Below are 21,294 nucleotides of genomic sequence, written 5' to 3'. Positions count from 1 at the left end.
ACTTTCTTTAGCGTCCCTCTCCCTTTCTCTACTCTCCTCTATCTCCCATTGGGCTCTTGAAGGTTGAACTACACGTTTCTCGCGACGGCTCGTTAAAGCATCATCTACTTGCTGGGGCAGTTGCGGTACTACTGGAATTTCGGGTACGTGAGACTGATGTTGTACGGGGATATCGACGTCGGCAATATGCTGTGGGGGGATTCCAAACTCGACATCATCATCAGCTTGGACCCCATCACTTCGCTTATCAATCACTGGTAACGTTTGATGAGGTGTCCCTTCCTCAAAATGAACATCCTGCGACTCCATGATGGTCCGAGTTTCTGGGATCCACAATCGGTATCCCCGCCTTCCCATATATCCCAGCATCCTTCCCTTAACAGCCTGTTTCGATAATTTTCCATCCCTATGTCGTTCCGGTAACTTCACCCATGCATCACAACCGACCGGTCTTAAATGTGAAACATCTTGCCGTTTCCCAGTCCACAATTGTGCTGGAACATCATCTGGAAACCTATCAGAAGGCATAAAATCGTCGACATAGCAGAAAGCGGAGGTTATTTCTGCCCACAAGGAGCGAGGGAAATTTGCGTCTTCCAACATGGTGCGTGTCCCTTCAATTACTGTCCTATTCGCTCTCTCAGCCATGCCATTTGCTGCCAACGAATACGGGGTTATCCTTTCGATCACAATCCCATGTTCTCGACAGTACTCATGCATCAAGTGATTGTCAAGTTCCCCTCCCCCGTCTATTCGGATGATCTTCAATTTCCGCTCTGTTTGACGCTCGGCCATCTTGTGATACGACTTGAAAGCATCCAGCGTTGTCACGGCTTCCTTATTTGCTAGGAAGAATGGAACCCTGTACGAAGACCTTCCATCGGTGCATAGCATCAGATATGATTTCTTCCCAATACTCTCTGTGCGTGAAGGACCCCACAAATCTATGTGCACTCTTTCCAGAACCTTCGTCTCGTGCTTTAACTTCTCATCGAAAGGTCTCCGAGTCGCCTTTCCATAGAGGCAATCTTCACACATACCAACAACCTCCTTCGAAGTTATGTTAAGTCTGTCAACCAATTTCTTCGACGATAACCGAAGAATTCGATTGGTCCTGTTATGAGCCCATCTACGATGCCATGTCATGATGCCCACTGGCCGGTCAAGGGACCTCGAATAGTTCGCATAGACTTCTTGATCCCGTGGTAAGAATTCATACATTTTCCCATTGACTTCTGCTGATGTCAACACACTGTTCGTACCAGGTGCACATATTGTTACTCTTCCATTCCCCCAAGTGCTGTGATATCCTTCCAAATCAAGTGAAGACATGGACACAAGGTTACTCCCAAGGGTCAGAGTGTGCTTTACTCCTTTCAAGCTCAACTCTTTGATACCATTTTTCGACCGAAGTGTCACTTCTCCGATACCAGGGATCGGAAATTCTCCAGCAGGACCTGCTTGAGCTGTCTGTCCCATCCCTTCTGACTTACAATAAGTCTGAAAAGACTCCTTATCCTTCCAACAGTGATCTGAAGCTCCAGAATCCATGAATGTTCTGGAAGTGAATGAGGTTGTGATGGGGACGGGATTCGTATTAGGCACACAGAGAAGACAACTAGTTTTGGCTATGATCTTTACTTGAGGTATGTTTACATCAACCCCTTTTCCATCCTGAATTGCATCTTCCATTTCGTCTAGAAAGGCAAGATGCTGGAAGTCGCACCTGGGATTGTATGCGTCAGAAGGAGGTACCTTTGCGGCAGGGGGATTCAACGTACTCGAAGTTTCGGTGTTAAGGACGAATGTGTCAGCCGGGGTGGAGACGCCATTAGCATTGGTGGGTGTCTTCTCAGTGTTCGTAACGTTCGAACTAACGATAGAGTCCATTCCTGGTGGGAACTTCCATCCTTTGGGTGCTTTCCCTTCCTTCCCACCACCTCTCGCCCAACAATCTGGCTTCTTATGTCCCTTACGCTTGCAATTCTCACAGACTACGGTAGTTCTATGTTCATTTGTCGGGTTGGCTGCCAATGCTTTGACCCTCGCTTGATCTCCCTGACATTCCAGTCGGCGTGCCTCACGTTTGACCCAAATGGCTTCGAGGTGAGTGATGGCATCAGCACTGGTGGTTCCCAGAACATTGGTAGTGATATCGTCCCAATCAACAGGGAAAGAGTCAAGGATAATGGATCAAAACTGGGCGTCGGAGATAGCAGCACCAATGTCATGGGCGTCCTTCCAGAAGTTGCGCATGGCTTTGACGTGGTCATCGAAGTCTTCACCACTAGTCATCTTCTTCGTGCGTAGCAACTTTTCTCTAATAGAAATAAGTTGTTCTGAGCGTTGGTCAAAGTCTGAGCAAAGTTTCCTCCAGATTATGCTTGCCCATTTCATCTCATCTATTCCGAGTCCAACTGGGTCAACCATATTGGAGATAATGACAGTAGCGATGTAACGATCTCGAGCTCGTCATTCCTCAAGTGAAGGCGTAATACTGTATAACAGAGTGGGGACATGTGGTTGAGGTGTGGTAGTTGACATTGTTTGGAGTGGGGATCCAGTAGTATTGGTGGTTGTAACAGTAATAGCAGGAATTGATGGCGCTGTTTCGACAACAATTGACAGATTCTTTATCGTTCCATCGAGATAGCCTCCCATTCCCTTCGCTCCAATTTGGAGAACTACCTCACGCTTAAAGACGGCCCAATTCTTTCGGCCATCCAAACGTTTCTCTGTATTGAATGCTGGGACTGCTGGGGTAATAGAAGATGACATTGTAGGTCCAGGGTGTACTTGTATCTTGTACGCTGAGTATTCGTTCTTTTCTCCTATTAGAATGCAGGTCTCATAATCTGTTAAGCAATAGACTCAGTGCGTAAACGACAACTAATATTCAATATAAACTACCTGTTAAGCAATAGACTAAAGAAGAGAATAAGTAAAAAGAAAATGAGTAACAGAAACTATGGGGCTCACCTCAGTGCATAAACGACAACTGAGGTGACCCCGAGAAATCAGAAAGTATATAAGCGAGATCGTAGACGGAAGTAAACGATAAATAGGAGTGTGTACTAGGAGTGTAGAATGGAGACGACGGCAACCACTAGCTGGACAGTACGAAGTACTATTTCAACAGGTTCACTTGGTGGATGTCATGCAGAAATCGATTCAACGCGATCTGGGTGAGGTGCGGTCGTCCCATCAACATAATGATGGGGACAAAGATGGGTTGGAACCAGAAGAGAACAAGGACGTGAAATTGCACAACGCCAGCCTAGTTTTCCAGTATGGACTTGACAGTATCGTGTAGTAGGTGTCTTGTTTGGTGTGGTCTCGATACTAACGGTATCGAAATTTTTACAAATGCCTTTCATGATCTGTTCCACAAACTACCTACATCTCCACAGCGGTACCTTTGTTTGGTAGACTTAAATAAGAACTCATGTGGCTGACTATCACATTTAAAGTCAAGAGCACAAAGAACGGGAAGTTAACAGCACACGTATTTAAATTTAAACGTTGATTCATCGAACATCGGGTCTTGGGACAGCTCCCCCTGAGTTGACTTCCCTTAGTCAATTACCTCAATGTTCTACAATCCGGATCCTCCCATCACAATCTTTTAACAATGTCATTCTTTCTATCGTTGGGTGACGAATCACTAGACTCTCATGTTTTCCTCCTACTACCCCTACCCCGGAAAGCTTTTCAGACTTCTTTCCTCAAGAAATCTCCCCACTAATAAAGACAGTTGAACCGATCCTCTTCCCGCACCTCACACATCAGACACCAACGTACAGGTTTTGACTCGTCCATCGTCCAGAGCATGAAATCAAACGCGTCGATTGCGTCCTCCTGCTCCTCCTGCTCCTCCTTTTCTACGTCAAGACTTAAGGCCTTCAGGCGCAGTTGTCCCTCGCCCACCACAAGTACAGAAGAAACAGAAAACAACTTCGTTTGGCGATCGTTGTGAATATTGACCTCACTGGGTCAGACAAGGTATTTGGTAACCATTCTGGACACGACGTCCAGTTTTGTGATGACTCGGATGCCGTTTTCTCCTAATAGGAGCAACTTTGGGACAAATTTTCACGCTGGCACCACAAGAAAAAAGTTGACGTTGCCACATTTCATAGATACAAACAAATCAAAATATTGTTATAGTATAACCATAGTATGTAACTGGATGATATAACATGGCATGTGATAAATGAGTCCCTTACTCTTGGAGTGTAGCACGGCGCCTGGGCGACATTTCGATTCTCTCTTCGGATTCATGATTCCTTCGGTTTCTCTGAGGTAGCTGGAATAGCGGCTGATAAAAGGAGTTAAAATAGTATTCAGAACACCAGAACTTGCCAATTAAGACCATGGGATCTCACATTGAGTGGAATATAAGCCTTCTTCCAAACCATGGCAATAGTGAAGAGAAAAAGCAAGAAGCCAATTTGAACAAATCCTTCTGCTGCTTCCTGCCATTTTGAGGCCCCTGGAGAAAATATTGTTCCTGAAACTGACAAAGATATCATTGTTAGAGAGTGTAGACCAGTGTAGAAGGAACAATTGACTGACTTATGAACACCGAAACTGAAATGAACGATGTCAGATGCTTGCCCACTTCAAACTCGCGGTGGCAAGCCCATGCAGTAGCGGGAAACATTGCCAGAAAGATGACTTCCATCAACCACAACACAATTCGCATTTCCTCTCCACTTGAGGCACTCCTCCATCGACTGAAACTCGACTGATCTAATTGGTAGAGTAAATAAAAGAATCCTGCTAGAAAGGTGCTCCTGAATAGCAGTTGGGCCCATCTTGGGAGTTTTGAAGGGCCTTGCAACATGAGATGATTGAAAATCTTCTTCACCAAGTGAACGAGATGGTTTGAGGGGGCTTGCGAGATTGGGGGTGGTGGAGGGCTCTCCTCTGCTGGCATAACGACACTTGTGTTCTCTGCTTGCTGGATGACAGGTGGTAAAGGTAGAGGACGTGTAGAAGGAGTCCTGAGACCATCCACGAGGTAGACGGGCGGAGGGGTCTGCAGGCGGCAGTCAACCTGTTCCCCTGGGTGTTGAGGTGGTATTGGAAGGGGCCGACTCTGTGACATGTTTCTAGGTTTTCTATATGTAGTTTGAGAGAGATATGATGCAGTGGTCGAAGTTAAAGAGAGAGGCGTGTTGGCGTGGACTTGATGCTTGATGCGCAACCAGCGAGTCACAGGAATTTGAGGTTGGATCGTCTGAGTCTGAGAATTGATTATGAATTGAGGATCAGAGCGCTCCGTCAAGAGTAAAGGCGACAGCAGGGAGAAGAGGTCGTTCAATACCGTTGAGGGTGATGGTAGTGGTGAACTAAGATCGTGAGGAGAAGTGAATATGCAAGCTGCGAGCGGCGAGATCGTAAGCTGATGGTAGTGGTGAACTAAGATCGTGAAGAAAGTGAATATGCGAGCGGCGAGCGGCGAAATCGTGAGGAGAAGTGAATATGCAAGCTGCGAGTGGCGAGATCGTAAGCTGATGGTAGTGGTGAACTAAGATCGTGAGGAGAAGTGAATGTCGAAGCGGCGAGCGGCGAGATGGACGCGTGAAGAGAAGTGAGTGCTGCGCCAGGCCATCCCATCACCCAGCGTCACAGTAGCTGATGGCTCTCCTATCTTCCCAACCCCAAGAAGCCCCACGACTTATTTCGTTCGAATTTGTTGAAGCAAGCACCTTCATAGCGAAGTTAACGTATCTGCCCTTCAAGTTTGCGCAGACAAGCTGAACTAAAGAGGGTGCCTTCAGAGTGTCTTAACAGAAGTACATTACTCCGTCGATCCAATCCAGGATGTCTTTGCCAGATCCTCTCAATGTGTCCGCCTCTAGATAAGTTGCGAACCTTGATTTGGACCGGAGAAGCGTTATTCAACAAGAGAAAGCTCGGTTGGGGGGATGCATTCCAGACTCCAGTACGTACATCATGGCTTGCTCGAGACGGTCAATGACAATTTCGACGTTATCGATCAAGAAAACTAAGAGTAATCCACTCCTGTGTCTCATACGCATATCGTCGACCTTCGTGAAACTCGAAACTGGAGCTGCTAGTGGGCCGACACAGTTACAGGACCGAGGAACAGACATCTCTACATCAGCCAACTTGAAGTTAGGTGGCAACTGGAACCATTTGGCTCCCGTACCCCTCCCTATCGCCAAGCGGACCCTCCTCGACACCCTACGCGGTCTCCATCATGCTCACACTCCTGACGTCGTTCATGCAGACATCGGTATCGACAACGTGTTCATTGATACCGGCTTGACTACTACGCCCGCTATTGATGATACTACGACCCGGAATTTACGCTTAACAGCCTGAAGAAAATCAAGTTTCTTATGTCAGGAGACTTTGCTTGTGGTGCGTTAATTATTACTTGGAATGGTATCAACATGTTGAAGTAAAGATTTGCACCAGAGGTCAGGTCTTCTAAGTTACACGACAATCGCACCATCAACATTACATCCTCCCGTCCTCCGAGCTTTATGTTTTTCCCTTCTGTTACAAACGCACATTTGAATCACGATCCACGCATTCGAACCCGTAACAAGACAATGCAAGCCTTGTTCCAAATCCAATGTAAACGAAGTTTGGAATGTCCACAGCCCAAAATGCCTTGTAACAGATGACGCGTAAAACTCACGACAAGTTTATGATATGGTATAAGAGCCCTGATCGAGGAAAAAAGCAGGTACCTTTCAGGCGGAAAGAGAGCCTGCTATATAATTCGCGACGTTCCTTTTGAGGGTGTACCAAGGAATGCATGGCGATGGACGATGTGAAGTTCAGCCTTCAGTCCCTGACAGCTTTGATGGATCGTTGTTTGCGCTCTGACCTAGAGCAACGTGCTACCAGTTGCTATCACAGAAGATTTGCTTCGTGGTTTTACTGGTGTCTGATCGAATAGGGAAGGAATATTGGTATGTGGTATGTTATCTGGTTCTCGTGTCATAGTTAACTAGACTTTAGAACTCGTCTAAACGAGATATTGTCGACCGGGATGACATGATCACCACAGTGAGAGGCGAATGATCGAGAATTGACCGTGTGGGCACACCCAGCTCACCTGTGTCTCTTTCTCATCCCCACTCGTCATTCTCCAGGTCCTACAATATCCTCCTGGCTCTAACGAAGGAGTCAAATCCCTAATAATAATATAATGGGCGAAGTGGGCCCGAACGGCACCGCTACGAGTCACAAGTCAACGTGTAATAGGTATGTAATTCAGTCAACTGTAGGGTGCCATGGCACTTGATGATTGCACAACACAACAGCTTTCCGTTCCGGCGGACCTTTAAAAGATAAAAGATAAAAGTGCCAGAGTTCGGCCATTATTCTTTCGCAGCAGTGAGTCACTAGTATCTCACTATTCAGTGAAAGCCCCAAGATGATCAGAACTCAGGAATTCGATGCTGAGCGTGAAATTTAGTCGTCGACTGACCTGCTAAAGGATGATGCTGGGGAGGACCGGGCTAGGTGCGCTCTTGGCTCTCAAGGCCATCGGTATCGATCAAGATATCAATCATGGCCGTGCCGCAAACGATTTCGCACCTCTTCTGTATGTCTGGTTTGTCTGTTCGGACCTACAAATACCTCCGGGTGCCATACTCATTTGGTCAGCTCAGCCCAGGGGGTACACTGGTATCGCCTGCCAGAGGAAGGTTGACTCATCATTCGAGCATTTGGAAGGCTGTTTGGATGCACGAAAAAGGAAACTGTTAGTTGTCCGTTTATTAGGGTTGACTAGCGCCAACTCCCGAGCCAAGAGAGCCAAAACTAGCAACACTCACCAGTCATAAAACTGTGAACTCAAGTGCCCCAGGTTTTTGAAGGTCCGCGACGGTTCTCTCGGGCATGCCTTTCTGACGGAAATGGAAGTATTAGTATCTCGGTGCTTTTTTTCAGTGCTGTGGGACGAGAATTAGAGGCTGGATCTACCGGTTTAGTTCCGACGGATGAGTCAGTTTCACTCTGCGACTCGTGTAAAAAAATCTGGATACTGACGCTGGTCAGAATCTGCATGTATAAAAGAGGGATCTTCGACTCGGACATCCTCAACGCAATTCTCCATACCTATCGACCCCTTCGACATGTCTAATTGGTACGAAGACTACACCATGGTAAGTGGAAGTGCTCCGGCCACAGTCGCCCCGTTTGTATAACGATTGCTCCCTCAGCCCGTCCGCACCAATACTGGGCCTGCTTCTAGTTCGTCCGTGAATGTCGGTCAAGTCCTGCTTCGTATCGTAGCCTTGCATTTACTCTAGAACGCGACAGAAAAGGTATCGTGTCCAATACAACGGTGTGACGCTCGTCGGGGTTTGCACGAGTCAGGTCGAGTCCCGCACTGGTGTAAGCCTTCTTTACCCTTTCACGGTACGCACCGAATTACTCACTCCGATTGCCCGACAGCCCAGATTGATCTTAGAGTTCACTGATGGTATTACTCAACATTTCGCGACAGAGTACTGTGTTGCAACTACGTACGATGATCTTTATCCTGTTGCCGTAATATGCTCATTCTCGACCCAATCTCAACAGGGAATCCTGCACCAACTCTGAGGGAGCTAAGTGAGCAGTATATATACTATACGCCTCAATTCTACTCCAATGTAGCTTGTATGAACACCCACCGGAGAATAAGACACGTACTCATGTTTGAAACAATGCGATATCACTGAGAGAACGGGACAGCTCGTAAATTACACCGTGCTACTGCAGGAGAGGATAGAATATCAAGAGGGCATCAAATACTTGAGCCACAGATTCGTCAAACATAATTCCAGGCAGTAATATTATAGATCAGACGATGTAAAAGGGACGACCGCCAACTTGATCTCGATATGTGGGGGAAACATGCAACATCTCAGGAGTCAGGGACGCTACAGCACCCGCGAGACACTTGAGTACCTCTGATGCTGTACGACGAGCACGTAGTCCTAGAAGCACCTCATCGAGCTCTGGTATCGAGGTCTACAAGGACGGAAAATCAGGTATTTTGAGATTTACCTTGTACAACATGAAGGAGACGCACCTCAAGAAACGCGAGATGGTATGATAACTGCCAAACATCAAGGATGAATGGATTGTATGGCTTTCCTTCACCCACTGCTCGAATTGTAGGACGTGCGTAATTGTCAATGTTACCAAAGGGATGTCCAATACAGGTGCAATCTTCGTTAACAGAATCTTCTGGAAAGCAAATGGCGGTCTCGAAGTCAATAAGATAAACGCGAGGTCGACTGCATGGAATCTGTTGGGCTCGAATTGATTGTGGACGCCACTGGACGAGAAAGTTGTCGTAGAACGCATCCTTTGGAACGAGCTCGGTAAAAAGGGCAAAGATTAATGGATGTAAACTTGACCTACACGATGGGCAACCTTTTCCGCATGAATGAATACCAGAGCCTAACAGCTCAGTAAGTTTGGTGGGGGAGAAAACGTGGAGATGATGTTCAAACCTCAAATGCCTGGATGAACATGTCCAGAAGATCACCAACACTATTCTGAATATATCGAGTACGATCAGGACCGAATGATTCCGCCATGGACTCGCCTGTGATGGGGAATAATCCACAGGTGATGTCTTGGAAGTGAATTTCACGCAGCATAGGCAGGACGTGATTATCAGAACGAAACGCGTTAAGGCCAGTGGCGAGGCGTCGCAGAGCTTGAAGAGCATTCGAACCGTGTCCCTTGACAACTATCACCCGACATATAAAATCTTGGCCGTCGTGGCTCCTCACAGCTCGGTTCACAGGATTCTGTTATCAACTCAAATCGTGAGCAGGACTAGAATTCCAACAATTACGTAGATACCAACCACATACTGCCACCTCTGGAAAGCTTTTAGAGGACCTCCTCTCTGGGCGTCGAAAACTGGAATGTGGCGGTAACCATTGTATCGTGGATATTCGCCGTCTGGTGGGTGCTGTATGCTATGTTCGAAACATGCCCACGACACCAAACCATAGCGGGCCAAGACTGGTGCAAACACCATCCATACGCGTTCTTCTGCCTCGCGGTTCTTTCCCGGGAAGCGCCAGGTGTCGATATCGACCGGAAGCTTCGACAACTTAATCAGCGAAAACTGTGAATAGTTTACGACAAGTTACCTACTCACCTGTGCACGAATCTTCGAGTCTCTCCATCGAGGATAATACCATGCTGTAACTGTGGCTGAGATTGCGACACAAACATATAAGCCTTTGGATAAGGACATGATGGGTCATGGTTGAAGTTGAGGCGCTAAAGCCTTAATTATAGTCGGCGCCCTAACAGCCGGCTAGATAAGATAAGATGAATCACATCCACTCTGTACCGACCAAGTACCGACAGCCTCGAGAGTCAAGCAAGAGTCAAGAGCGTACCTAGCTCAGTCGTCCCGTTCATCGTCTAGATTTTTTTTCGACCCACTAGAACTCATCTTGAATCAAGATTTGGTAACTTAGACGTTACTACTTGCTTCCTCCTCACTTCGGACCTCCTCTCCTGACTCTCAGCGCGCCGAGCAATGCTCTACATGGTCTGGGATGGATATACGGGTGCGTGGACTCTCTGCGGAATATAGGGCTCCGCTCCCTTATTCTTAGGCCTCGTCCACAGTGACTTCCGTCGAATTCTCACTGTTCCAGAAGGCTCAATCATGAAATCTTGCGGCACTGCTGCGCTACAGTTCATCAGAATTTGACTAATACTTCGGTAGAATTCGAATTGCAGTCGCATTTGAATGCGGAAACGAGAGAACGAACACGAATCAAGAGTCAACTGCATCCGCAAATGGGTGGCACTCCCGGTTGTATGAACATCCGAGCTTCGATAGTATTCCCGATCTTCCGACTCGAGACTCAGATACACAAATGGGCCGTGGCGATTGGTTGTTTCCCCATCCGCTCCCACCCAATAAATTTCCTCCGACACATCCATCACACTCAACAACCTCATCAAATGCAAATAAAATTGGCAGTCTCCACTAGTAGGCCAAGTCCTTGAACGTGCCATCGAACACGCTCTCGAATCCCGGTTCGACGCCACTCTCATCCACGGTGAGTTCTTGGCTGTGAATATCATCCTCCGACCAGCTCCGTAAACCAAGTCCGAGTCGAAGCTTCTCCAGAACAGTCCCCCTCGGTCAAAACATCACCATTTGTCCTCCAGTTATCAACCACCCGCCGGCTTTCGTGGAAATTATCGCTCGTTCCATTAGGCTAAGAGCCCCGCCAGCTCAAGTTTAATTGCTCTTTCATTCCAATTCTGCTGTTACTGAAACTTGGATCGAGGTCGTACTCACTGATCTGGCGTCCCTCTTCCAACTTCCGCCAAACCGCCCTCCTACCCGAGGCCTTCAAACGGATCTCGGAGATCCCAGCACCCCTGGACAATCGAGGATTAGGTATAACGGCACTGTTTATCTGCAACCCGCTATGAGATGTCGATGTCTTTGACGAGGAGGTCGGTAGATCGACAAATACTGGACTATGGAGTTCATCATGTGTATTAAGGGTGGTAGAAGGGCCCGTCTTGCACTTCGCCAGTCTTCCGACGTCACCCCACTAAACTACCCATTTTCACAAATTCGCCTCGCAAGAACCGACAAACCGAATCCCAAATACAAAGGTTACTCGATACATGTTTCCTCATATACAAAAAAAAAGAAAGTCCCAACCTCAACCATATCAGCGAATAGAACTGATAAACTAAAGTATACGGTAGAACCTGAAGAAATCTAACCACCATCACGAGAAAACGGGGGACAGCCGACACAACGATATTTACGAAAACGGATCGGTGTACCCACCAGCCCCATTCCCACCACCTGTAGCGGTAAACGACGCAAAACTATACGCCAAAGCCCAATCGTCCTCGCTTAACGGAGCTTGTCCTTGTCCCAACATGGCCGCCAGCGCTGCGGATAATGAAAGAATGAGTTAGAGTCAGATTACGAAAAGGGTAGACAGATACAACGACCCACCTTCCAACTCAATGACCTCCCCTTCACCAGGACTCTCTCCCATAGTCCTCTTAACCAACCTCCTAAATATCTCCATCTCCTGATGACTGACAAACGTTTCTACCCCCTCAGTAGCTTTCACAAGCCCTACCCTCTTCCGATGACTAGCATACCTTTCGACAACGGCTCGTATCCAACCTACTCCCATCCAATAACTACCTTGCCTCGAAAGAGCTTTTTTACATAGTTTGAAATTTGTTAGTGCGGTTTGGGAGAGGATAGATGTTGTGGAAGAGGAGCCGGTCGACGGCAGGCCTAAAAGTATCGATGGGTGTTTATTATTCGTGTTCGTGTTCATGTCAGAGGTGAAGGAAGCACCGTTGGTAGTATTCGTCGTTGAAGAGGCTAAGATATCTCTCCCCGTCCGGATTCGATGGTCTACGTAGCCCTTATGAGCCACTCATTTCAAGCGACGACAGCGAGGGGGGAAAGGCTCACCCTGAATCCACGCACTGGCAGCCACAAAAAAGCACTGGTTCACAAATGGAGAAGCCAGGTACGCAAACGAGTCTACCAAATCCGCCGAATTGAGGATGTTGCTAATCGCCAGGCAAGAGTTGTTCACGACTGCCAGTCGGTCTTGAAGGCTCGAACGGGATGCGTTGACCCGAGGATGGATGAGTGGGGGTCGATATAGCATTATTATTATGGCGTTGTACTAGAGGATTGTGTTTGTTGAATCTGTGTGTGATCGCCAAACGAGGAGGTAAGGAAACTCACCCATAGATGAAGGGCAAGAAAAGTAGGACTAGAGGAGTTCTTTGCGTGGATCCGAAGACTGGAAGTTTTCATCAGCTCTTGATAATCCTCGTCACACAAATAAGAGGAAAAAACCCACTTATCGGCATTGAACACCATCAAATCAGGTAACGAATTATACGCAAGCGTAATCATATCCTCAACTTCCGCCAAATTCGTTTCGTCTGCGGCACCCACACTCGCACTCCGACTTTGGCTCGTACTCGTACTCCCTTTCGGTCCCTCCAATTCCTCCTGCTGCTGTTTCTCCCCCCTCGAAGGTGGTTGATCCGATTCAGGCTTCCAACTAGGCTCAACTACATTGATCGTCTCCGCCAATGCTCCATACAACTGAAACATCTTCACATGATACGGAAACGGTGAAGGTGCGACACCGGGACCACCGTGACCACCACGGTTGCTACCACAACCGGAGCTCAAACAAGAAGGTGATGACTGAACTAGGAGAATTTCTTCTTCCACAGGTAATGATGCCTGAAATAGGTATCATCAGCCATTAAAAGACAATGGAGGGATACACCCAAACACGCACCTTAATCTCTCGATCCTTTACCGTCACAGGCCGACCCGTTCCGAATGCCAACATTCGATCAAGAATAAAACATGACCACCACAATAGTCGGTCACTGGCACCTCGTATGTCGTTTTGAGAAGCAGCGGAAGAGTATGGGGAGCTTGCGATATCCTGTAATGTAATGATGTGTAAAGTAAGCAAGACAGGAAACAAGCGCGATCCGCACCTGGTGCAACCCAAGGTCCACCGCCATCCTAGAGAAAAATGATCGAGCAACACAAAAGAATGTCTCAATCGCATTCAAAAGGACACGAAATCAACACTGGACTAACCGGAGAGCCATCCCAGAATACGCCCACAACGCTCCTACATGACAATAGTATGTTAGAAAGGACGACAAAACCACTATGTATCCGACAATCACGGACCTTCATTATTCAACCCAAACGAAAAATACGCTAGAAATAAAAGCGCGGCGACCGTATTCGACGTTGGAAACCCTAGAAGCGGTACAAGCAGCTGTTTCATCTTTTCTGCAAATGGTATTCCATAGGTCGCAGGTGACTGTGAAGTATCTCGTGCTTGGGTTCGCGTTATCGGGATGTCCGAAAACCTGTAGTTGTTTCCCCCATTCAAATGCTGTCGAACAGAGAGACATTAGGACGAACCTTGCACCCAGAGCACACACCGCGTTAATGATAAGTGGCGCAGTAACCCGCCTTCCAGGATCCTCATGATCGATATTACTCAACAGACTCTCTTCCGTAATGAACGGGAAATGACTGCCCATCTTGGAGAAAAACAACGGTAATAATTTCTGTAATACGATGGGTTTGGGTATGTCAGATAAAGGGTCGTAGGGCGAGTCGGATGAGGTGACGGTTGGCGTGCTCGCGTTGGGGTCTGGGATAAAGGTGTCGGAGTTGGTGTAATGGATGGGTTCGAAAGAAAAGGACGTGTTGCCTAGGTTTGATGAGAAGACATCGGGGAAAGAGGAAGGGGAAGGGGAAGAGGACGATTCGCCTAACACGGGGCTTGGACAACGGGAACCTGGTATGGGGGCTCGAAATGCTATCGAGATGCGTTCAAAGCCAGGCTAGAGAAGGATAAGGTGAGTAAAAGAGGCCGCATCGAACAAATTCGAACCTACTTGAATTGCTGTAGGACCGAAGGGCCTAGAACGCAAAAGCGTCAAACACCAAGAATCGTTTTTGAAAGTAGAACTGTACCTGTTGTAGTGTAGAACTAAGGGTGGCTCATTCGCCGCACTCGCATTTAAATTTGTTCCAAGTGGCCGTGATGATTGATAACAAAGATCTTGCGCCGCGGTAGCCACAGTGCCCGGATCCTGTACTGAAAGCGGTTCGCGAGCAGTGTTCTGAATCCGACTTGTCGTTCCTCCCCACTGAGGCTGCGAGCCTGGAAGTGCAGCAGCAAGTAGTACGTCTAACGGTGATTGCGTATGTCCATGTTGAGAATCAAGTAAAGGCGGTCGTGTTATTGACGAGGAAGACGATGAATGGGTAAACGATGGTGGCGAAACTGTATTCGTACGTTCTGTAACTGGATCGAAATGTCGAAGGTGACGAGGATTTCGAGGGCCGTATAGGTCAGGTCCATTCAGTGAACGCTGATGGCCTTGTCCGTTCATCGGGCTCGAAGGAGTTGGAGATTCTTCTCCGGGGCCACTATATGGTTCTTTTTGATTCTTCCTGGCACGTTTGAAATGATGTTGATGGTCGTAGTCGTCGTCTACCAGCATGAGGAAAGGACTTTCCGGGACTTTTTGATTGAGATCGCCACTTCCTCCAGCACCACCGGAAGTCTGTTTCCTGGCCTTACTCACATTCGACGTCTTTTTATTTTTTCTTCCATCAAGGTCAGGATCGGGCCATTCACATGGTGAAGCTGCGCTTTCACAAGTTGAGCAAACGGGTTTTTTGCCGTCACATTTGCCCTTTTTTTCTGCAAGGAAATCATTGTGAAGGAAGAGTCGTACGAAGAGATGAGAAGCATACGTCGACAACGATGGCAGGCAAGAGTTATTCGTTTTCTCTTTAAACTGACTGTGGGTGTCGGGGCTGTGGTGGGTGTTGCTGTTGATGTGGATGTAGTAGAGTTGGAAGGTGAGCGTATACTAGAGTGGCTTTGATTCAGATTATCCTCTGAGGATGCAGGTCCTGGCCCGGATGTAGGCATATAGGCAGACGAGGAATATTAGGGATGTTGAGGGGTGTTGTGGGAGTGGGGAAGAGAAATTTCCGCCCTTCCGGTTCCGGCGCACGGACTCGGAAATCCCTGTGCAGCTGACGTCACGCACGCCCGCAAGACCATTTACACTGGAAGTCGCCTACAGGACGGTATGTACATGTGAACGATTAATATTTAATGATCCCTAGTTTCACTTTCCCGGAATAAATAAACAAGAGCCTTCCTGTTTATAATGGCTCTGAGTCGCCAACTCGAAAGGAGGGCACTTGAAGAAGAGAGACGCAGGGGAAAAGGAACCCGCTGGGGCGCAAGATCATCTGATGAAAACTCGGAGGAGTTGATGAGAATGCGGGAATAAAGGTTGAATGACAGACAAAGAGAAGCAAGCCTCAGCCTGACGACCTCCGAGAAAGGTGAATGGCCGATTACAGATGTAAGAAGAGAGACGTCCATGACTAAAACTCTCTTGAGGTGACCTTCGCACATGGCTCAGCGCTCAGCACTCAACTTCGACCATCACTGCGGGCGAGAGCCGGGGCAGAGTATCCGAAACTTTGGACTTTGACTGACCGTCGTCGGTCAATGTCCTTGCTAGCGACCCAAGAGGTAAATTCGAAGTTGAGCCAGACGTTACGGTGAGAAGCGGGAGGAAGAAAGCATGTCGACTCGAGCCTTGAGGTCGTTTCAGATACAATGACAGGCTACAGCGGAGAAGATATGTCGTGCAAGTGGGGGAAGGACCCAAGTACTCTCTCATACCTTTTCAGAGTGTTGATTCAGTCATCTCCTCGTCCCGCACTGGATAGACGGTGGAAAGCGAAACTACAGAAAACATAGACTGGGAAGAGTATAACGGCATGTCAATCAGGATTCCTTGATCTCCGCTGGGCCCATTTCCGCCGAGAAGCAACCCGTCGCCTGATGCCTGATCACTTGAAAACTAGAAATTACTTACAGTTGAATTTCTTCGTCCCTTCTACCACCCTCTCGCCTCGTAATCTGCCAGCACATCCCGAGTGTATAAGGCATGCCGCTCAACCTCCATGCCGCATCCTCTTATCGCGCAAGATACCCAACAAACGTTTAGCCTTTTCCGCCTTGAATTCATAGCCGGAACTGCCAATTTTCCCTCCACCTGCTTTACCAGAGCCAGAGGCTGTTTTTTATACAGAGACGGTTTCACGCTATTGCCAGTGATAGCAGTCAGAGGTCGATGATAAAACCGGAGGATCTGAACACACTCACGCCAATCCTGCCAAGTAGAAGTTCCTACAGCGACGATTATCCGGTTCCCACCCGCTTTTTTACTTTCAACTGCCCTGGGATGAGCTTCTTAAAGCTCGAGCGTCTACCCACGATAGGTTATTCTTCTGTATGAGAGTAATTCAGAATGATCCGGATAATGAGTCACGATGAGAGAAAAAAACTGATCTGGCTCTGTAGTAGTCATGACAGTTCATTCGCCAGCAGATTTCCCAAAATAGGGAGTATTGATTGCTGTCGGGCCAAAGGCGGGGATGAGGGTGACACTCACAAGGGAAATGGAGCTATTAGGGCTGCTCAATTCTTAAATTGACCGTCAATATTTTGACCGTTCGCGACCATCAACTGACCATCACCCAGAATTTCATACTCCGACAGAAGCCGATCGGCGGACGAGCGCACAAAAACTCGGGGCGTCCGATACTTGGTACAGTGGGACTCAAATCAACCAGTGAATTTATGTAGTCCATAGATGAATAAACTTGAGGTTCAAAGTAGATACTGGTGCAAGTACGTGGCACAATACTGAGAAGAGTAATTCTATTTTACCAATGGTTGTCAAATGGTTGTTGACTCGGATACACCGGTCTTGAACTTGACAACCTTCGTCGTTGGCCTCTCTCTGACTCGGACTCCATGTCCAACTCGTTGGATATCGTTGAGCTTTCCGTTGGACATGTCGAATATATTCGGAAGTGGTTAGCGTGGGCATTGAGGACAATGGAAGGGCAATCCAGCGAGAGATGACCGCCAGGGTTGCACACCACGCGGCCGCCGATGTCGGAGTATGAAATCCTAGGTGATGGTCATGGTCGCGAACGGTCAAAATATTGACGGTCAAATTAAGAATTGAGCAGCCCTATTGACGGATAATCAGCCAAGTGGAATATAGCTAGAGTTCCAGATACTCCTGACCTTTCTCAGCCGTCGTCTTGCTAGATTATACTTGTCGAAATTCGATGCCTTTCCCCTTTACTTCAAACAGTGCTCCAGGGTCCGATATGGTCCTCCATTTGCATACTACGATACGAAAGCTGTGACCAGGGCCCTCTTAAGCTCATCCCTATACTTCTCCGCACCTTTCCAGCATCCTAGCAGTCCCCTTCACCGCAACTCGTTGGATCATCTGCTTTTATGTGGAAGGGACCAGCAAAGTGCGCCACATTGTCCACACCTTCCACAGCGTCATCGAACACGCCGAGTTTCGTGACATCTTCCACAACAACAAACTCAAGATTACCGAGTTTTCCGTCGAAGGTAATCTGAGAGCTTTTCGAAGATGGCAAGTTGAAGTAACTGGCCTGGGATCGAATGGATCCGCGAACGTTGTGGCCTCTTTCTACATAGAAGAACGTGGGCGACCCATGCAGCAATGTAGACAGTGACACCAGAGACGAGGATGATGAGATATTTGGAGTTGGGTTTTCTGGTGCCAGTGGGCATAGTGTAGTATAGTGAAGCTCATCCGGTTGGGGCTCTTTTTATACGTTGGATCCATATTGTCCACATACGAGGGCTGAAAAAATCCAGGTAAGTAGCAAAGCTTTACTGAGAAAAATAAAACGCGCTGCTGGAATTCAGGACAACCAACTTCGGGCCTGACAAACATTAGACTGAGGCGGCACTTTCTTCGGGCGTTCAACGTTCAACGTTCAACGACAAATGGTATTCATTCCCAAGACCCCGACGTCCGAAGTCTGATGATACCAAACGAATTCTATACACTAGAATCAGATACATTAGAGTAGACGTGGTCAGTTATCAATCCACACATTCCAAGTTGCAGTCAGCCAAGTCCCACAGTTTTGCAGTCTACATAAACTACATCCTTCTAAATACATTCTTACTCCCACTACGCACACCTTGTCGCCGATGTGTTCTTCCCTTCCGATCTGATTCCGAAACCGTCACCGGCTTCTCTTCCCCACCTCTCTCCATACCAGCTCCGAACGTTTCAACACCCTTTCTCACAATCTTCCCTGTTTTCTGCTTCGAATTGATGCTCTCCGATGTCTTGAAGGAGGAAGACGGTATCCAAGTCATCTCCACGCCTGATTCCTCTTGTTGCCTCTTTGAACTACGCGCACCACTACTATTCGCACGACGCTGTCCAAACGAAACATCTTTCGAATCACCGACAGTAGTACTACCAGCTTGTGCACGCATAGGAACCAACTTTACGTTTGCTTTCCGGTTTTGCTGTTTCGTGCGTGCGTACGCTTCTTCTGCACGAACATTTTTCTGGCCGGGTCTTGAGCGTCGATCGAATTTGGTCAGCTCTATGTTTATTTACACAAATCAGTTCTGTAGAATCAAATAGACAAGGACAACGTACCACCAGCATCACTACTATCCTCATCGCTGTTTTCACTTTTGCTTTCGCTGCCACTCTCTCCAAGCCCATCGGACGATGTCTTATCACTTTCGTCTTCTTCATCCTCAACAGCCGTCTTGCCACGATCGTGTCTGTTATTCCGTTGGGTAACGGTTGAAGGGTTGAGTAACGCGTATTCTCTACTGTTGACGTCAACCTCAAATTCAGGGTCTTCAAAGACTTTGGAGAATCGAGGGTCGTTGAGAAGAGATTGAGCGGCGTTGTCTTCCGGTTTGGCATCGTCAATGGCCATAGAGTCTTCCTCCTCCTCTTCACCGTCTTCCTTCACCTTCACCTTCACCTTTCGTCGCTGCCTTTCCTCCCGTCTCTTCGCTTTCTCTTCCTCCTTGAAAATCTTTTCCGCCAACGCTTTGTTGACCTTGATACCCGAAGCAGCATTGTCTTTCTTCGACCTGATACGTGTCTCTGACAGTTTATCCATCTTCTCTCGTATCACTTTCTCCCTGTGTTCAGCATAGGCGAAGGGGTTGGCAATGACACGAGCGGTATCGTAAAGCTTCAATGAAACGAAGTAACCATGCATATAGGGCTTCAATGCCGGAGTTCCGATGAGATGGTCTAATCCGAGTCTAGCAGAAAAAATGTTAAGCCATCGTCGTAAACGGAAAGAAAGAAAGTATACCTTGCAAGTTCGGTCCTCTCCACGAATTTATAATCTTCGTAAACGTTTCTAGAAGTACCATCCTCCATTTCTTCGGTGATGTTTTCCAGAAAACTCGCCCATCGCGGTGCAGGTCCGAGTTGAGGGACGAAATAGGTAGCCATTTGGATGCCTTCATTCGCTGTGAGCAGCAGGCCGCTGCCGGGGATGTGGTTAACGTGATTAAGATCGTTAGCTGGCGTTATTGAGCAAAAGTTCGTCGAAGGCTGATTAAACAAGTTGGTATACAGAAGTGAAAAAAAATATCTTAAGTAGCACGCACCGACGCCCGATCCCAAATCTTGATAACCTTTTTGTCGGCACTCAAAATCATACCGTCCCCTGCCATCTTACTTCCGCCTTCAATCCAAGTTAAACTCGTGACGGGTAGCCCATATCCTTGATCCTTCTCCGCGAACGGTTTCGTGGCACGGATATCGTATAAGAGTGTATGTCCCGTTGATGTACCGATAGCGTACGAAAGTCCATCTGGTCGAGAAGATATCGCTGTCACACCGAGTGAGGAAGAGGCGGTGTTGTTGAGTACCGACAGCTTGTTAGCACGCGACCGCAAGATGCCAACGCAATTCCTCGACCTCGGATCCCAAAACTGAGTCGTCCCATTTCCATCCACTCCAAACGCAAACAATTGGTGGGCAGGATTAATGTCTACACAGTTGACTCCCGCTATTTCTCCCTCCCCACTTGTATCTTCCAGGACCAGGGGAGTCATGAACCTCCCTTGATCGAGGTTGAGACGATAAACCTCATTTCCTGTAGCTGAGAAAAGAGCATCACACGAAGGAAAATGGTAGGCTAGAGAGCGTCCGAATCGAGGGATACGAGTTCGGTAATGAAATCCGCCTTGAGTGTGCAGTTCGACCGTGCGGTCGTTTTGGAGGTGAATTGATTTTGTCCAGTCATCCGAAAGCATCTGAATGGAGCCACTTAGTCAGTACCAGAGAAGATGAACAGAGACACTTACGCACAATGAAATCCACATTCTCTGTATCTGTGTGCCTCTCAAACTTTAAGGACAGCTGGTCGAGATCCCAGACTCTGATCTGAGGCTTATATGTCCCTGTAGCAACTACATGTGTTCCATCTCTCGTAGTACGGACTTTATTGGATGCTTCAGGGAATTCAAAGCCTTGGATGAGCTCAATTGTTCCTTCGTAGTGCTCCTTTTGTGACTTGCGTTTTTTGGAATTGGCAGTGCGTTTTCTTGTGAGCCAGTCTGGGAGGGAGGAGGAGGAGCCTGCTGTTGCACCATTTACGGTGTAGACCTTGACATGCTCTGAGGACATCACTTTGAGTAAAAGATCTAGAAATCGAAAAGTAGTGACAAAAAAAATTAGCCGGACCGGCATTCCAGCGTGCGAAAAGTTGCCCGTTTTTGATTCCCTCCCGGCTCCTTGGGCTCTATGATTTCAAATCAACCTAGAGTACTATTCTGTTTAGGGATATGC

General features: G+C 47.7%; 6 protein-coding genes across 7 annotated transcripts; 2 read left to right on the top strand and 4 right to left on the bottom strand.

The window, feature by feature from the left end:
* Positions 1–4,222: 4,222 nt before the first annotated feature.
* On the bottom strand, positions 4,223–5,362 carry E1B28_011524 (uncharacterized protein; the record flags this gene model as incomplete). The annotated part of the gene is made up of 3 exons (XM_043156573.1): positions 4,576–5,362; positions 4,386–4,516; positions 4,223–4,318 (listed from the first exon to the last, which is right to left on the bottom strand). The coding sequence occupies exons 1-3, from the start codon at positions 5,108–5,110 to the stop codon at positions 4,223–4,225; spliced, it is 762 nt and encodes a 253-aa protein (XP_043006360.1). The 5' UTR covers positions 5,111–5,362.
* Positions 5,363–5,851: 489 nt separating this feature from the next.
* Positions 5,852–6,354, top strand: E1B28_011523 (uncharacterized protein; the record flags this gene model as incomplete). The annotated part of the gene is made up of 2 exons (XM_043156572.1): positions 5,852–5,950; positions 6,010–6,354. 2 exons carry the CDS (start codon positions 5,852–5,854, stop codon positions 6,352–6,354), a joined length of 444 nt encoding a protein of 147 aa, XP_043006359.1.
* Positions 6,355–7,988: 1,634 nt separating this feature from the next.
* On the top strand, positions 7,989–8,608 carry E1B28_011522 (uncharacterized protein; the record flags this gene model as incomplete). The annotated part of the gene is made up of 6 exons (XM_043156571.1): positions 7,989–7,992; positions 8,047–8,153; positions 8,211–8,255; positions 8,311–8,385; positions 8,446–8,516; positions 8,575–8,608. 6 exons carry the CDS (start codon positions 7,989–7,991, stop codon positions 8,606–8,608), a joined length of 336 nt encoding a protein of 111 aa, XP_043006358.1.
* Positions 8,609–8,705: 97 nt separating this feature from the next.
* Positions 8,706–10,263, bottom strand: E1B28_011521 (uncharacterized protein). The gene is made up of 6 exons (XM_043156570.1): positions 10,157–10,263; positions 9,857–10,099; positions 9,495–9,797; positions 9,403–9,441; positions 9,068–9,346; positions 8,706–9,006 (listed from the first exon to the last, which is right to left on the bottom strand). The coding sequence occupies exons 1-6, from the start codon at positions 10,253–10,255 to the stop codon at positions 8,836–8,838; spliced, it is 1,134 nt and encodes a 377-aa protein (XP_043006357.1). The 5' UTR covers positions 10,256–10,263; the 3' UTR covers positions 8,706–8,835.
* A 1,346-nt stretch (positions 10,264–11,609) lies between these two features.
* Positions 11,610–15,578, bottom strand: E1B28_011520 (uncharacterized protein). The gene is made up of 13 exons (XM_043156569.1): positions 15,335–15,578; positions 14,546–15,281; positions 14,467–14,491; positions 13,985–14,412; positions 13,745–13,929; positions 13,649–13,682; positions 13,543–13,570; positions 13,335–13,487; positions 12,882–13,276; positions 12,764–12,821; positions 12,482–12,701; positions 12,005–12,421; positions 11,610–11,938 (listed from the first exon to the last, which is right to left on the bottom strand). Exons 1-13 carry the CDS (start codon positions 15,513–15,515, stop codon positions 11,805–11,807), a joined length of 2,994 nt encoding a protein of 997 aa, XP_043006356.1. The 5' UTR covers positions 15,516–15,578; the 3' UTR covers positions 11,610–11,804.
* Positions 15,579–17,782: 2,204 nt separating this feature from the next.
* On the bottom strand, positions 17,783–21,167 carry E1B28_011519 (uncharacterized protein). 2 transcript variants are annotated; one of them, XM_043156568.1, is made up of 6 exons: positions 20,811–21,167; positions 20,109–20,759; positions 19,808–20,052; positions 19,126–19,754; positions 18,359–19,069; positions 17,783–18,306 (listed from the first exon to the last, which is right to left on the bottom strand). In XM_043156568.1, exons 1-5 carry the CDS (start codon positions 20,826–20,828, stop codon positions 18,612–18,614), a joined length of 2,001 nt encoding a protein of 666 aa, XP_043006355.1. In that variant the 5' UTR covers positions 20,829–21,167; the 3' UTR covers positions 17,783–18,306; positions 18,359–18,611. The 2 variants fall into 2 exon arrangements, with proteins under 2 accessions (XP_043006355.1, XP_043006354.1); XM_043156567.1 differs by lacking the exon at positions 17,783–18,306 and having other exon boundaries at positions 18,583–19,069; positions 20,815–21,167.
* Between the last annotated feature and the right edge of the window lie 127 nt (positions 21,168–21,294).

Source organism: Marasmius oreades, chromosome 7, assembly GCF_018924745.1.
Source record: "Marasmius oreades isolate 03SP1 chromosome 7, whole genome shotgun sequence".
Taxonomy (NCBI): Eukaryota; Fungi; Basidiomycota; class Agaricomycetes; order Agaricales; family Marasmiaceae; genus Marasmius; species Marasmius oreades.
This window is presented reverse-complemented; position numbering and strand designations above follow the sequence as displayed.